The 17,397-nt window shown below is 40.9% G+C and overlaps 1 protein-coding gene across 1 annotated transcript in view; it reads left to right on the top strand.

Moving 5' to 3' along the window:
- Positions 1-251: 251 nt before the first annotated feature.
- XPO1 (exportin 1) overlaps positions 252-17,397 on the top strand; it is a 41,062-nt gene continuing 23,916 nt past the window's right edge. Inside the window, exons 1-4 of the mRNA XM_054987590.1 lie at positions 252-1,462; positions 5,002-5,133; positions 8,255-8,356; positions 12,293-12,365. Of these exons, the coding sequence (XP_054843565.1) occupies positions 5,008-5,133; positions 8,255-8,356; positions 12,293-12,365 (301 nt within the window). The 5' untranslated portion in view covers positions 252-1,462; positions 5,002-5,007. The remainder of the gene's footprint in view (positions 1,463-5,001; positions 5,134-8,254; positions 8,357-12,292; positions 12,366-17,397) is intronic.

Below are 17,397 nucleotides of genomic sequence, written 5' to 3'. Positions count from 1 at the left end.
TAAGTTTCCCCCCTGCTTCACGTCCTTTGGAGCGCCCGCCTTCTCCGTCACCCCCCTCGGAGCCAATAGGAAGGCAAGGCGGTTTGGGGCGGAGGTTTTCCCCCCGCCCCTCCCGCGCGCTCCGAGGCGCCATGGGCTGAAAACTAAACCGAGATGGAATCTCCCAGTCTGAACCGGTTTGAGCCGGTTCCGAGTCTGTGGCACTAGAGAAGGAGGAGGGGGAAGAGCGGAAGGAGAAGCGCCAGCAGCCGCGAAAGAGAGAGAGGGCGCGAGATAGAGAGAGGGGGGCAAGAGGGGAGGGGAGAAAGGGGGAAAAAGAAGCAACCGCAGCAGCCGCCCCGCACGCCCGGTTCTTTTGCCGCCTTTACCGTGCGGGGAGGGGGGGTGGAAGCGAGCGAGTGAGGAAAGGGAGTGTGGGAGGGCGCGTGTTTGTATCTGGGAAGCGGAGCGGGGCTTATTAAGCGCAGGAGTGGAGTGGGGAGGGGATTCTTTTTTTTTAAGGGAGGGGGTCAGGCATGGAGGCGAACTGAGGGAGAAAAGAGTCCGTGAGGGAAAGGCGGCCCAACCAAAGAGTGGCTGAGTACAGGCGGGTGCGGGTGGGAGAAGCACCTAAGTTGGGGAGTTGAGCGGGTTCACTATCAGCCCCCCCCCCCCCTTGGGTGCGTGAAAAATCCTCTCAGTCCTAAGGGGAATAGGTTTGGAGATCACTGAACTTGAGAGAGAAAAGCGTGTGTGTGTGTGTGTTTATAGAAGGGTCGTTTGGGACAAAAAAAAATCACTATTTATGCTTAATTTGGGATGTGAATGAGGAGTGGGGGTTAGGGCTTAAAGAGTAAGGTGTGAGTGGGGGGGGTGGGGGCTGCAGTAGCGCCCCTACACAAATTTAAGGAAAGGGCGGGAGAGAGGAAAAAGGGGAGGGGGCGAGAACTCCTTCCTCCTTCTGCAAGACCTGCCTGAAATCACTCGCACTCCTCGTGTACCCTTTTTTTGGCGTGGGGGGACTAGGAGGGGGGTGTGCATGCGCGCGTGAATTGGTGTGTTTGAATGGGTGGCAAAGCCCTGATCCCTCTGTGTGGGCGTGCTGGTAACTTTGCTGAGTTTGAGAGGTAGAAAGTGAAGGTGTGTTGGGTTTATATATATTTATACATATATATATATATATATATATTTTAAAAAATCACCTTATTTTTTTCTCTGGGGGAGTAGGTAAGCTAGCTTGGGGGGCGGGGGGATTGATGAACCAGTCTGTCGGGTCGCATGTGAAAATAGAGTAAGGTACCTCTCTCTTTTGTTTGTGTGTGGGGAGTTTCAAAGGAAGGCTGGACAGGTCTTTGCACCCAACCTCCTCCTCCTCGTGCTTCTTGGCTTTGCTTAGATTTATTTCCGTTTTTTAAAAAAATACACATATATATTGTTGCTGTCCGCTCCATCTCTAGAAGAAGTAGCTGTGATACTTAATTGGGTAAGTGAGTGTTGTCATTAATAGAAACTTGTGTATGGGACGGGGTGTGGTGGGTAGGGAGGAGGGGGAAAGTTGGGGTGGGAAACAGTCCCTAGGGTTAGGGTCGCGGAGGCTAGGAAAGGATGTCCTACCGGATGAGCCAGGCAGGTGAAAAGTGCATTCGTTAAACAGTCTTGTAAGGTGGTGCATCTAAGGCCTAAGCGATGTAAGTGCTGTGTAGATGAGCTCCTTATTGTTTCCAAGGGAAAACAGTGATGCGTGGGGAGGGGGGATGTGTGGATGCATGTAGAGGACAAAGTCCGAGGCCTTCCCGTAGTGCATATAGATGACATGGGAGAGCTTCGAGAGTTGTGCTTGGAACCTCATGGTGTAGAGGAGGGGGGAGGGAAAGGGGTGTGTTCCCAAAAAGGAGCTTGGAGAAGATATCTTAATTGGGGGCCTATTTGGAGCCTTGACTGTGTTAAATAAGCGACGTGCAGCCTGGGAAGCTAGCAGTAAAGGCCTTAAAGTAATCGGATGGGGAAAGAAAGCCCAGCCGGTTCCTGCAAGCTAAGACCATCCTTGGAGCATGGCGGGGTGGATGGAGCGAAGCAGCAAGTGTGGGTTTAGAAACTGGAGCTGGGTGGCCAAAGGTTGAGGGGGGGGGAGTAGCTGGCGGGAGATCAGACAAGTGCCTTTTTATGAGTAAGAGGAAGACGGGGTGGCAGGCTAGAGATCGGCTGGAGGAAATAAGGAGCATAATTTGTGAATGATTAGGAGTGGAAGTTTCCAGAAATATTTTTGTGTGTCTCTGTGCAGCAGTATTGAAACGTCCGCCTGGATCACGTGGGGGGCCCTGTATAGAAAGCAGGGATAGAGGAGGGAGGGGCTGCAGTGGCCCAGCTGCTTTTTACGGCTGCCGAGGAGGAGGAAGAGAGCGAAACCCCCTTTTTTAAAGCTTCGGCTGCCCGAGGTGGCTGAATTAGATTTTCCGGAGGGTTTTTTTTTTTAAAAAAACGTAGTGTAGTTGTGCATGCATATCAGCATGAACGTTGTACGTTCTGCAGTATGCTGTTCATTGAAGGGCGGCAGCCCAGGCCTTTGCCGTTGGTGGGTGTGTAGCTGCCCTCTTTGGATGAACCTCGTGTGCTCGTGTGATCTGTTTACATTATGCTTCTATTACTGGTGTCAGCGTGGCTTTTCTAATCCATGTTGATCTGTAATTAGAAGGTTCTGCCATATTTCTTGGAAAGGAATTATGAACGTAGGGGAAGGAAGATTGGACTGCAGCCCTAAGTTCTACATTTCTGCAGACTCCATTGGTAGTTCTTTTTGGTAGTATCCAAATTTATACAGTTTTCTTGAAATATCTTTCTCAGGCTATTGCATATGGGCAAAACTTGGGGGAGCCTAGTATAAATAATATTCAACTAATAACTAAGTTTGTTATGAGTTAGTGGCAGTGAAGTTATAAATGGAATTGGTGGACTTGAGAGTGTAAAGCTCTCTTCACATACACATTGTAAATTTGACACTGAGCAAAATGAATACAAGTTTGAAGTGGAACTCTGACTACAGGCATCACATGTTCTGACTGTCATTCTGTTCACATAGTTGAATATGGCTGATGTGTACAAGCCTGTAAACTGCTGGAAGACTGCATAGCCTTGGTTCCCATATTTATTTGAGGGCAGTATTAAGATAACAACATACTCATAATCACTACCATACAGAAGCTAACATACTGACACAAACTTGTACAGCTGTCATAACAGCGTATAAGTTGAATTCACAAATAGGAGCAGGTTGGTAATTTTAAAGATATATGGAGTGGCAGAGTACTGTCTTTCCTGCATTGATGAGGTTCAGTCACATGGGAAATAAAAACAATATTTGCACCTGTTTTGATGCAGTTGTTACAATTAGGAGGTGGCTTGTCATGAAAGGAGGACTAATGCTAGTGAAAGTTGCATGATGTTAAGACTTCTAAGCTTTTGCTATAACTGTTCAGCTAGAAACACCAGCTACAAATTAAGGGGGTGTGGCCAAGTATAGAAGAGAAGTTGTAATGTAATATTTCAAGCTAGTGGATTGTGTTCTTACCAGTGTTTCTTGGACAAAGATCCAAGGAGAATGTGCTTCCAAATACTGAAATGCCTCCCAGTTCTGTTTCCACATCAATGTAGCACAATAGGAATGACCATTATAAGGGGCTATCACAGTGACATAGGGGAGATTAAACTTTATATTTCTGGATGTGTTCATCCTGAACGTGTTTATGCTGTTTCTAATAGTACTAGTATCATTTTAAACAACAAAGTTTACCTGCAATGAACATTGCTGCATAGCCCACTAAATTGGTGTATCTTCAGTGTTAATAACCTAAGTCCCAGTGACAAAACTTGAATCATTCCTATAAGAATTTAGTTATGATAGATTTCAAATGCTTTAGGGCAAATTATGAAGATACTAGTTTTCTGAATGGAAGAGTATGTTGAAGTCATGATACATTTCCATTAACTGTAGCATGGATGCTTACTCATCTCTGTTGAACAAGGAAACTAAACATGAAAGGAATTGTTGATGGAAGTTGCAACAGCATAGGACAAGCCATGGGGTGGCAATGTTGGGGAGGGCATAGCATATGGCTTTTAAAATACTGTTGCACATGTGATGTGTTCTGGTAAGATTATTTGTTCAGCATAAACATTTGTTTGCTTTATATGCTAGAATTTTTAGAAGAAACAAAATAATCAAGCATAAGGCTAAAAGTACCAGTATTTATTATGATAGTTATTTTCAGACATGTAAACTTCAAAATGAAATTCAAAACTTCAGTGGGTTAGATCTAGAGATGGGCACGAATCGGGGGGGGGGGGGAAAGAACCGTGCGGTCCGTGGTTTGTTGCATTTCACGACCCACGAACTTTCATGAACCTACCCTGGTTCACGAACCGGTTCATTTGGTTCGTGAAAACATCACTTCCAGGTCAGCAGAAGGCCACTTCCAGGTCAGCAGAAGGTCTGCAGGACCTGTTGCCTAGGAAACTGATCGATGCCAGGCTGTCTGCAGTGGCAAACCAAAAAATGAACCAAACAAACCAGCCTAAAGTTTGTGGCGGTTCGTCAGAAATGGGTTGTGACAAACCACCGGTTCGCGAACCATGAACCAGCCTGATTCATCACGAACTTTGGTTTGTATTTCGGTTTGTGCCCATCTCTAGTTAGATCCAAGTAGCCTGAGCTTTGCTCATGGAATGGATCTTTCCAACCTTCCCCTTCTGCTGTAGTGCCCCCCTGGAGGGGGGGTCTTAGGAATAGGGCATGGGGTGTTCAAAGGAGGCTTGTAGTAGGGATGAAGAAATTGTCCCCTTCTTGCATACATGGAAATGCCATTTCACTTTTGGAAAGGGGAGTTGATTCCACCCCAGTGTATTTTCCCTGGTAAGAAACAAGGGCACATCTAGTCCTTTTGATAGTCTGGGGGATGGGGACTTTGCATTTCTAAGATTTAAAATTAAGTATGTTTTCTAAGTCTGTTTCTCTCTTTAAACTTGCAGTAATCTATGCCAGCAATTATGACAATGTTAGCAGACCATGCAGCGCGACAGCTGCTGGATTTCAACCAGAAATTGGATATAAATCTGTTGGATAATGTGGTGAACTGCCTGTATCATGGAGAAGGAGCTCAGGTAGAGTATATGTTTGGAAACCAGAAACCTGCAATTTGATTATGTCCAAGTCCTATCTGTAGAGGAAGAAACAGTTTGTTCTGTTGAACACTTTGTGTGCTGGTAAAATTTGACTTTTCATCAACCAGTTTTTAGTAAACAAGAACATTGCAGTTATGCTCAGGAATATCTAGGTCATGGTTTCCAATCAGTATTTCAGTAAGGGGATGATAGTACTGTATAGTCTTTGGAAGATCAGCTAGGCTAACTTTTTTCTTTGCTCCAAGGAAGTACTAGTAAATAATCTGCTGCCATTTAATGCAGTTTTGGTACTTCTATGTCACACCATTTTAATTGGAAAACAGATCTGATCAGTTTTCTGAGGACAGTTCCATTAACCTGTGTCATTCTCCAAAGGTTAATACTTGTTTTATCTAGGGGAAGGGCAGTTATCATACTATCAGTGCTAGTTAGGTGGATGAGGGCTAGTAAACCGAAGCTTAGTCCAGACAAGACTAACCAGTGTTAACCAGTGTTGCTGGTTAATGACACAGTTGCTTGGGGTCTGAGGAGTCAGGCTGTACCTGGTGGGAGTTGTGCTTCCCCTGAAAGTGTAGGTTCATAGCTTGGTGGATACTGCTGATTCCTGGCCTACAGTTGGAGGCCTAGATTTCTTAGGCTGATATACCAGCTACAGCCATTTCTCAAAAAATGTGGTCTGGCCATTGCAATCCATACTCTAATTATAATGTGCTTTTCATGGGTCTGTTTTTGAAAGTCTGCAAACTTCAGCCCATTAAAAATACACCAGCTAGGCTGTTGTCAGTGGTCGTATCATCCCAGTGCTGAAAGATCTGCGCTGGCTGCCCATTTGTTTCTGGGCACAATTCAAGAGTGTTGATTCTTACCTTTCAAGTCGTAAATGGTTTGGGGCCAGGATACTTGAAGGACTACCTCTTCCCATATTGTCCAGTCTGTTAGTTAAGATCTGCCTCACAAGCCCTGCTCTCTGTGTCCCCCACCTTGGATGTGAGGCAGGTGGCAAATAGAGACTGGACTTTTTCAGTAGTGGCACCTCATTTCCAGAATGCTTTTCCCCTTGAGGCTTACCTGGCTACATATATCGTTTTTTTTTTTAAGCCTCCAAGCCAAAACATTTCTGTTCACCCAGGCTTTTGATTAAGAGCTAAGTGATCTGTTTTTATGGTCTTTTTTAATGGGGGATTTTAATCAATATCTTTTAATATTTTATTTTTAGTTTTTATTTGGGAAGCTCCCTTGGGAAGGTTCCTGGACGGACAGCATAAAAATAAATAAATAAAACAATACAGTCCCAAAATTCATAGAATGAATATTTTGATACTTTTATTCTTGGTATATGTTCATCCTAACTCAGCAGTAAGAATCACATTTTATCACACTGTGTGCGGTGTAGATGTGATGTGTGAGACAATGTAATTAGAAACTACTATGAACAACCCATGTTCCAGTCATTTTTCATCTCTTGCTGAGGTACTCTACCAAACCCCCATGCACCCAGGTACTTGAGTTTGTGTGTAAATCATTGCTGTCTTTTTCTTCTACTTACCTCATTTGCAGCCTGGTTCAGTAGAGTGAAGAAGACAAAAGTGGACTGGATTGAAAGTCTGCAGGGAGCTGGCAAGGCCATTTACTCTGTAGAATCAATTACCTTTATGTGTCACAGTTGTAAAATTGTATGCAAGGAAAGATGAGACTTTTTTGATTCTCAAAGCAAAATTGCATATTATCTTTAAAGTAGGACCCTATCTTAACTGTCAATGCTGCATGCTATAGAAGTATCTCCCTAGATTTATGATATTTGTACCCTGCTTTTATTTCTCAATGGGGGATCCAAAGTGGCTTACAGCATTGTTCTCCTTCACAACTCCTCTGTAAGGCAGGTTAGCTTGAGTGAGTGGCCCAAGATCACCATTGAGCTTCCACGGCAGAGCAAGAATATGAATCTGAGTCTCCAAGATCCTTCTCATATTCTAACCAAAACACCACATTGGCTGAGGCCAGGATACATTGGCTGATCTATTGGCTTCCTTCTTGATATTGAGCATTCATTGTAGTATATGTGACAGGAGGGAAATTCAGACTCTGCAGAGATAACACCGGGCAGTACAAAGTTACTCAGTAGCAAAAGTTCTTGGTATTGTGCTTCTGGGGCATCGTGTTCTAAAATAAGTCTTAGCAGCTTTTCTCATCTACACATTAAAGTTGTTGCTATATGCTTCCCCCCACTCTATTCCCTATCTTACTTGTGCCAGGCAGTGATCTGTTGCATTTGTATCATGCTTTAGAATGTGATCACTAACTTACTAGGTTAGGACATCAATGTTCTAGACCAATTCTGAAGGGTGTTTTTCTTTTTTCTTTCCCTTTCCCCTCTTAAGAACAATTTTTGAGAGCAATGGTTTAGGGACTGCAGTCAGTTTACAACTGTGTGTGTCATTCTAGGGCTGGATTGTAACTTCAACAGATGAAAGAAGTTTGGAGAAGCAGGTCTCTGCTGTTTACTCCAGCAGGACATGCAGCCTCTGAGCAAAATTTATGTTGGGTAGCTATAGGTAGGAGAAGAAAGTGCCATTATTACCTAGTAATTCCTGGATTCTGTGTAAGAGCACACTGGCACAACTGCTGATGTGCCATGAGTAGAAAGTTTTGTGAGCCCTTAGCAACCATTCAGAGAACAGGCTGTCTACTGTGAATGTGTTGCTACTTTGGCCTTGCCTTCTTTCATTCAGTCTCTGTTGGTATTCAGTCATTTTTCTGCATCTGAGTGACAGGTGTGATCAGGTTATTTAATTGCTTCCAGTGCAGAGAGACAGCAGAATTAGCTGTCTTCAAAACAGAGTGCTTGCTCATGTTGTTGGTTTGGGTATACTTCCTTTCAGTAGGAAGCATACCTACATCAGTGATTTGTAGAGAAATGTAGATGGTATAGATCTCCTGAGAGTGGATAATTTATATTAACTGTGAAAGTAAACTAGCTATTCAGGCAATGTATTCTTCTACTATTTTAATTCAGGAAGTACAACTCAGTTAATCAGATATTTGGGAAACACTAAACTACATGCGTACATTTTTTAAAATGGGTTTATATGTCCTTTTCCAGCAAAGGATGGCACAGGAGGTCTTGACTCATTTAAAGGAACACCCTGATGCATGGACAAGAGTGGATACTATTCTGGAATTCTCGCAGAATATGAACACCAAAGTAAGTATATGATATCTAATTGATTTCTGTCTTTCTTCGACTCAGACTTTGAGGAAGGTATCTCAATTTTTAGATTTAGCACTTGTTAATTTTTTTTTGCCTTTTCCTTAAAATCTTTCTAGTCTGACCCAATACTAGTACGCAATGTTTCCATGAAACTGATTTTCTTGTAAAAAACCTTGAGAAATTCTTTGACACTCAAGATTTGAATAAAAATTTTGGTTGGAGTATGAACAGATAAGAGTATTATATGGCCATACAGTGTCTTTAGATTAATGTGTTTGGCTTTCATTTCCTACTAATGAGAGTCATGGGCACATAACTGAGGGCAAAATATGTCTCTAAGTACTGCTTTAAATAATGGTATCATTCTGTACTGCTTAAAGCAGACTAGGCACCCCGAATGCTTTCTTCAGTTGAATAACACAGGCTGAGCTTGTTGCAGTACAGTTGATCAAGCCATACCACCAAGTTAGTGATTTTGCTAAAGATAACACTCCTTAGCCTTCTGCAATTCAGTGTTTTCGCTTTAGGATTTTTGAAAGGTTAAGTAAGGTTGCCAGATGTATGGAAGCAGTCGTCATACTGTTAAACTTGTGCATGGCCACCTTCTTGAAACATCCTACACACATTTTAACATACCTTGTATTTAGATTGAATACAATTGCTTTCAGAGGAATTCCTTCAGAATTTGGATGGTGGTTATGTAAATCCTAGCTCCTTTTTTTTAAAAAAAAAGACTTCGTAAATATCAGGGCAAAGTTAAAAACTTCCTCAAAGTACTAAATTTAAGTAACCATGTTTGCCTGTTTGCTTGCCTGGTAAACTTTGCTTTTTATACTCACAGACATTACTAATGTTTAAGTTGATTTATCAACAGTATTTTTTAAAACTCAAATTTGTCTTGTGAAAAATGAGATGATTAGAGGAACAGAAAGAAAGCAACAGGTAAAGAATTCTTCAATTTACATAAATTACAAATGATTTGGTGCTGAATTTATGCACTATGACATTTGGCTTTTATGCAGTCATTTTTTTCTTAAAGCTGTTAACACTACCTGATATTAATCATAATGTTCCATTATGTTGATTGCTTGTAATAGGAAGAAAAGGGGTGTCTTCCTGTGCAACTGACACAGCTAGGCTTTGACGGCAGGCCTCCACAAGGTCTACCCTTTTGATTCCCTTTAACTGAATTCTGTTCATCAATTGCTTTTTTTCCTTGTTTGGTTTCTTGGGAGGTGGGAGGGAACGGTTTGGTACATAGAATAAGTGTCCCATAAAATTTCTGCCATAGGGATCATTGTATACATTTTTCATTTCCTAGTTATCTGTCCCATATTTTCTACATTGGTTATATTTAAAATACTATCTAACACTTAAACATGTCAAATAGAACTTTCCATATGTTTGAAAGGCAGGTGGAACTTTGGATCATTTATATGCATAGTTTTGGCAGATTGCAAAGAATTAAAAAATTTCTCAGACTGCAAACATTTCTGTGTTTTGAAACCTGGTAAAATTGGAATGCCAGTAAGAGAAAATAAACTGGTCACTTATCACTTGATTATTTTTCTTCCCTTCTATTCTAGGTCTGCTTTGCATGTTACTAACATGTATTTAAGTGTGAAGTGTACCCCCCATGCTGTATGAAAACAGAGAATCCAAAGATGATGTGTGTTTTATCTTGGTTTCTTTGTAACTTATAAAGTGGCCTTTAGCTTGTGTGGGTCAGCAGGGTAGCAAACCCTATACTTTGCATTCATAATGTCCCAGGCTTAATTGGTGGCATGGCCATTTAAAAGAATCTGTGGTAGTGTTTTACCTTAACTAGAGTCCTTGGAGAGGTACTGCCAACCACTGTAGGTAGTGCTGAGCTGTGTGGATATGTAGCCTGGTGCAGTATAGGACAGGTTCATGTTCTTAACTATTGCTTCAGTAATAAAAGTGGGATTGAATAAGATGGTTTTTTCAGAAAGATGAAGTTGGTAAAAATAATCCATACGATTCTGTCAGTGTTTGCGGGCAAGCCAAAAATCACACTCTTATTCATAATATTCTGCTGCCTTACCTCCTGTTCAATGTGTGTGTACCAGTTAGAGACGGGGAATGAATATTTGTCTAATCATTTCCTGTGAGAACTTGGTGTGAGAATGAGAAAGCTAAGCTCTGACCTCTACAATAACTCCCTTTCCAGCCTTTACAGGTGTGTCTTCAAGACACATTTTGTTTCTGAAAATGCAATCTTTGATTGTATAACCCCCCCTGACCTGCCATCAATTGATGGCCATCCTCTCCAATGGCATGGATTGATGTTAGAAACCAAATGACTGTTGGAGAGAGTAGGAATTAAATTGGGCCAAGAGTGGAAACCTATGTGGATTTGTGTATGGTATAGGTTACAGAAAGTTCTTCCAAGTAAAATCTCATTGTTGCCATATTTGTACACGTGCAATACCTGCACTACTCTGGTTGCTACTGATCAGTTTGGGGCTGTTCAAAGTGGCTTCATGGATGCTAACACTGTTAAGCAGAAATGCTTGTTCACTTGAGTTTTAGGGCTCAGTGCAAAAGTTAGATTTTTAGGGGAGAAGAGAACCTTGCATGTTGCCAGAGCTTCACTTGTTTATTCTCTGGCACAGTGTCTGCTTACAGCTTGCTGTTCAGTTTTAAATGTAGCTCTTCATTTTTCAATGAGAACTTCTTCTGCAGAAATGAACAAGCAAAGCTCCAGCCACAAGCAGTGTTTCCCCTCCGACTCTTTCCTGGGATTAGCGATTCATATCAAAATGTTTCACTCACTTCTGTTTTTGGATGTCAGGGATGTCTTAATGGAGTTTATGGAGTCTTTTCTGTGAACCTCCACAGAGTTCTAAAAGATAAACGTCAAAGTCCTTTCCCTAACTTCTATCGCAGTGTAAAGAAGACATAAATAATGAGAGCTGATCTGAGCAGCAAAAATGCATTGGAGAGAACAATGTAGTTTGGGACAGTCTGCATTGTTCTGCTTGTTAAAATGTTTACATGATCCCTTTGGCTGAAATTCTAATTCTATTTTGTGTAGCCACTAACAGACTTAAAGAACAACTTTTATTCTCAGCCAAATTCTGAATATCCATTTTATTGTAGATTTGCCTTTCAGGTATTGCCTCCTTTTCCCATTGCTCATTTCTGATTCAAGAGAATCAGAATCTTTGGCCCCTTTTCCTTCTCTCCTATTATCACATCTAATTATGTCCTTATATGGATATTTTGTCATAGTTCTTGTATTAGACATCTTTATGGTGAGGAGATAAAAGGAATAAAATGGGTTGAAGAGTTTACTCTCTTTTTCTATAATTGTGTTACTTTGAAGCATGTCTTATCTGGCTTACCTGGAAGGTAAAATGCTTCAGTGTATTTTGAAACAGTAAATGTTTGACTGAGCACAAAAGTTAATCTTGAAACAGTAGATAATAGTTGCTATAGGGAGAAACTTTTGTAACTTAATAAGCCTGTGCGTTGTCTTGCTGTTAAGTAACACACCATTGAAGTGTAGGCAATACATGTCAGTGAATGTAATATTAAGCCCCAATCCTAAAAAGAAATAACAGGAAACCCATGCACGCCCAAGCTGCTGAACTTGTTTCTGTATTTGAACTTATGAGCAGTCATTTAGGTTATGCATTTTTGTCTGCTATTCTCCCCTGCCCCTACAGATTTGGCTGTCCAAAACACTTTGTTTCCCTTTCTGGTATGATCATTATCAAGCAGCAGACTTTAGAGTAGCAAAGGGTAAAATGAGGAAAATGCATGGGAGAAACTAAGTAAATGGGTGACTTGTTAACCAACTTAATCTTAGATGTTAAGTGTGAACGATGTCAGCTGAAATTAGAATCCTGAAATTTGTTGTTAATTATATAGCATGCTCACATATCCCACTTCTCCAATTTTCAGTATTACGGCCTGCAGATCTTGGAAAACGTGATAAAAACAAGATGGAAGATTCTTCCGAGGAACCAGTGTGAAGGTAGAGATTGGTTCCTGAGTGACTCCTTAGAAAAGCTGTTTAGGTTCATTGGCACAAATAGTCTTTCTCACAATGCTTGTTGCTGTATTTTGGTGCTATATTAGTACATTGCCTTTTTATCCACCTATTTTATGATAGACCAAGTGCTGAGGTTATATCATATATACCAAACTCTTACATTGATTTAATGTAATTGTGATAGAACAAGAGTTAATACTATTTCAGATGTTTGACCTGCAAGTCTTAGATGTAGTGATATCCCCCACCCCCTTGGATAGTTGCTACTTGAGCTGGTGATGTCATAAGCAAGCTCCACCTTCCAGAGCCACATGTAAAATAGCTGTGTTTAGCTAAAGAACCTTACTGATGAGTAGTTGAATAGTTTCATTCTCTTCCTCCACAGAATTATTTTTAACACAGAGGTAGGTATTTAGACAATTACAATATAATTTACAATGAAAATAAAGGTTCTAGGCCTTGGAAAATGCATTAATGTATAAAAGCAAACCTTGATAAAAAGTAACTACAGTAACATGATTGGTGATTTCTGAGCCAGTGTGAAACTACTATCAAATCTTTAAGCTCATATGTCTCAGGAAAGATGAGAATGTTGAAGACTTACAGTTAACTGAACCATAGTTTGGAATGGGAAGTGCTCCCACCATGTGAGACTGCTAGTATACTTGCACACATAACAAAAAGGAGTTGATATTACCAGTGGGCTTTGAAGAGAATTTGACTTAAGGTGCCTTTCCAAGAGCTCTTATCCCCGTAATGAGCATAGTTTGCAAGTTGTTTGATACTGTTTTCTGCTTAATTGAAGTTGGAAGTAGGAAGTACCAGCATTATTAGATCTGGCTAGTTGGTGCAAGAGTAGACAGGGTGATCATCCATTATGTGATGTCGCATAAACGTTGGATTTTGGTTGGTACACGAAGAATATAAAACAGTTTTATAGAAGAGGATTCAAAGCCTGTTGCTGTAAATTGGTGTTTGAGACTACTTCAGCATAGTTCCTTATAGAAGCAAGTGAGGTATTTCTCAGTTGTCATTCAAGGGTGGACATCCCCAACAGCTGTTTACTGTAACTGACCGTGTTCATACAACTAAGTAGTAAATCTCTTCTCACTTGAAGTGCTACTAAGATGTTAAAGGCCAGAGTAAAGAATGAGTAATGCTTGACCTGACCTTATCAAGTAGAATTTTTAATGGAAAGGATGAGAGGCTTACTTTGGTAGTGAGGTGAGGAGGAATAACTCTGTGGACACTTAAATCCAGAGAGTGAGGCTATGGACAATATAGGTTTTACTACAAACCTGAGAAGTCCTGAAAAATCTGCAATCTAAAAAAAAATACATGGGGAGTTAACTTCCCCAATAATAGAAGCAGTGCTTGTAGCTTTAAGAAATAAACGGCCTCAGTAGCCTTTGCTAGGCTAATACAACAGTTTTGTCATCTGTTCAGCCTTGTTTTCTGTCAGAAAAAGGGTGGGGACAGGGCCCGTTTCCAGGCCTGTTTTGGCCTTTGAGGGTGGGCTTATTGGGCCCAGGCCTGGCAGCAACCTCTGGACATCTTGCTTCCACATGACTTCCGTGACCCACCCAGGCCTGACTGCTTGCCGCTGTCAAGCAGCAGCCACCCCACAAAAGCCACTGTGTTGTAGTGGTTTTTCTTTGAGACTACGATTTGGGAGAGCCAGGTTTGATTCAGCAGTCTGCCAGATTTGAATCAACGCTACCTTGGGACCCTATTTAGGTAGAAAGGCAGAATACAAATATTTTAAAAGAAAGTCAGTTGGTGGATGACCTTGGACCACAAACTCTCAGTTTATCTCTCAAGGTTGTTGTGAAGATTAAATGGGAAGAGAATGTAATGTAATGGAGGAGAATGATTTGAGCATCCCTTAGGTTCAAAACCAAATAAAAAGGGTTTGAAACTCCTGTGCTTGTAGGTATTGGTTTCAGTTATGCTGTGCAAGCTCCCTGTGCTTTGAGAACATGCTCATTTTATGACATAAGGGAAAGCATGTCAGAAATTAAGAAAAAAGCATGATGCACATAACCTTGGTTCTTGTATGAAGCTTTTACTTTAAAAAAAATAAACAGGCACAGGTCCTGCATTAATGTGATTTAACCTTTGAATAGTTGACTAAAAATTGCATTTAAGATCTGAGTACTGAAATAAGTGTTCCACGTGGATTTTTTTTTAAATCAACCTTTGGAGATATGCAAAGAATTTCTCAAGGTGTCTGCATTATGCAATCAGTTGTCTTCAGAAGCTTGCATCTTTATATCTGGTCACCCCTATTAAGGGAACTCCCCCTTTTTAATGTTTGAAGGAAGGATATATTTAAGAGTTGGTTACTTTAAGAATGCATAGTGAAAACCCCAATACTCAGCTACTGAATTCCAGCCCATAACTGTTGAAAATAACTTACACCTGAAGTTCTATGGACTGTTGGTGAGGGAGTAGTGCTGAGTAACTGTCCCCTACCTGAATATCTATTATTGCTATATCAAGTTGTACACTGAAAGGTGGTTGCAGGTAAGACCAGTTTTTCTAGCCAGCGATCACATAAATGAATGAAAAGCTGGTAAGGCCTGAACAATTCAGAATGTATGTTTAACCCACAGCCATCTAATGATAAAGCTAGTAATAGCTGAACGAAGTTGATTGGACACCACTAGCCGTTGAAGGGTAAAGTGTATATTAAAGCTTTAATGCTTTTTCTAATGAGTCAAAAATGTATAGGTGTGCAGTATAGCTTCATAACAAGTGCCAAGGCTTTTAGGGATCAAATATCCAGGCTACCCACTATAGCCAGTTGATTTGAAATGGTGAGTTCAGAATCCGATTAGCACCTGCTGTGTAGAGACTTGCTAGTTGGTTGTGCAAGGCAGCCATTTACATGAGAAGGCTGTTTGATGGAGGCAAAACCTCTCTGTTGGGCAAACTGCACGTGCTACTGCATATCAGGCACAGCTTTAATGAAACAATTAGAAGCGACAAACTTCTACAGGCAGATGTCATTGTGAATGAGGCTACAACTGGATTGCAGTGAGCTAGAGTTTTGAAAATTTTCTTGAGTTTGCAAGATAATTTCAGATATGTAGTGACTACTGATGTCAGAGGTTTGGAACATACATGCTGTTGACACCTTTCACTGGAATATTTGCAGCACTGTGGTGAGAGGATATGGGTAGCAGAAGACAAGAACACAATTGGGAATTGAACAGTCAGCAGTGTTTATGGACATTACTGCTTGGACTTTGCAGTAATATTGAAATAGGCCTAAAGAAGGGTTTAAGTCACAACATGATAGAACAGAAAGTTGTTAAAAGAGTTGGAAGAGTTAAGGCATTATCTGTCAAAGAATAGAAGAGATTAAAACTGCAGCAGTCCATTAAATACTTTGCAAAATAAGTAGATTTTAGTGGATATGGAGGTACAAGCGAATAGTAGCCTGAGGGATAGAGATGGGAGTTCTGAGTAGTTGGGTAAAATGATGATTAGCACCACTGACATTGGCCTTTAGTGTGTGCTCATGCTAGAGTGAATTTACTCCTTTATAATGTTTGAACATGATGCTGTATTTCCACATGTAAAGTGGCCGGCAGGACTGAAATTCTACAGTGAATTCTACAGTGATGATAGCAGATTCTTCAGTGTGACTCCTTACCATTAAATGGTGAAGCTGTATGATATATCCACTATTGTATGTGATTTGGAAGTTTGTGTGTTGGCGGGGTAGAAGTTACATAAAACTGTTTGAATTTTTGTGCAACTTGGGCTGGGATTGGGATGGGACCAGCATGAGGACAGCTGCGATTGGTGCATACTAGGAGCAAGTCATGATGATTAGAAGCCTTAGGACAATGAGTAGCTCTACAAAGCATGTAAAGCTGGGCTTATGTTCTCTGACACTTGACCTTGGGCAGATGCTTTCTACAGAGAAGAATTTGGACCTTACCTATGTTAAAATCATGCCTTTGCATTTCACATTTTATGGCAGGCCAAAAGAAGTCAAGTGCAGTACATGTGAAAAAAAACTTCCTCTAGCTCCTAGCCTTTGCTACAAAGCAACAAGAATGTGCAGGAAGCCATCATTTCTACCATGGCGATGCTAATAATACAGCATTATGTTTCTGAAGTCTCTTAAATGTCTAAATGCAATGTATTACTAAAATGCACTTGAATCGTTTCCAGGATATGTCATTTTCTGTATCCTTTGTACTTTTGCCATGTTATTTAGGAAACTTGTGTCAAGTAAGGCGTTTTCCCTGCCTCACTGCCATTTTGCTTTGCTGGTCAAATGCAGTGCACTTTAAAAAAAAACACCCTATAATTGTCCAGTGTTGCTATTTAAATTATTTCCACATTTGTGGTGAGAATTAACTCTGAATTACACGTAGCTTTGAGAAAATCAGTTTTGGAATCTGTGGTGGACTCTTCTCTCTGAGACAGCTTTTCCCACCAAAATCCAAGTTTGCCTGATTTAGCTGAGCAGCCCCAAGTAATGCGTCTCTAAAGTTTTTTTGTGTCCCACCCTGATAAGCAGTTATAATTTTGGTTTTTGGCCCGGCCCATTAATGGGGGGAGAAAGCAGGAGCCCTCTTTCTCTGTGTTGGAAATGGCACTGGAGACTGTATAACATTCAAAAGAAATAATGAACAACATTATTGAACAGGCAGCGATGGAATAAGTGCAGTCAGGGAATGAAAGAGCTGAGGTAAAATTTGTTGGTAAAACAGAATACTCTTTAAGTCACAGGCAAAATACTTTCGTTGAGGTTTAGTTTCTATATTCTTAAGGATTAACAGTGAGAGGTGTTTTGTTTAATACTTTGTTTACAGTGACAATGTTCTTCACAGAGTTCCCTTTTACAACTCAGGTTTCTTGACGTCAGCTCACAACTGTTTTCACTTTACAACAGACCCAGGGTCCTCCTCAGATCCAACCCCCTTTAGCCACTGGGCAGGAATTAGTCTTCTTGTTAGAAGATATAACCCTTCTTCACTTGGCTTGAATGGGA

Source organism: Eublepharis macularius, chromosome 1 (assembly GCF_028583425.1).
Source record: "Eublepharis macularius isolate TG4126 chromosome 1, MPM_Emac_v1.0, whole genome shotgun sequence".
NCBI classification, from domain to species: domain Eukaryota; kingdom Metazoa; phylum Chordata; class Lepidosauria; order Squamata; family Eublepharidae; genus Eublepharis; species Eublepharis macularius.
Note: the sequence above shows the minus strand (reverse complement) of the source record. Positions and strands in the feature narration are given on the sequence as shown.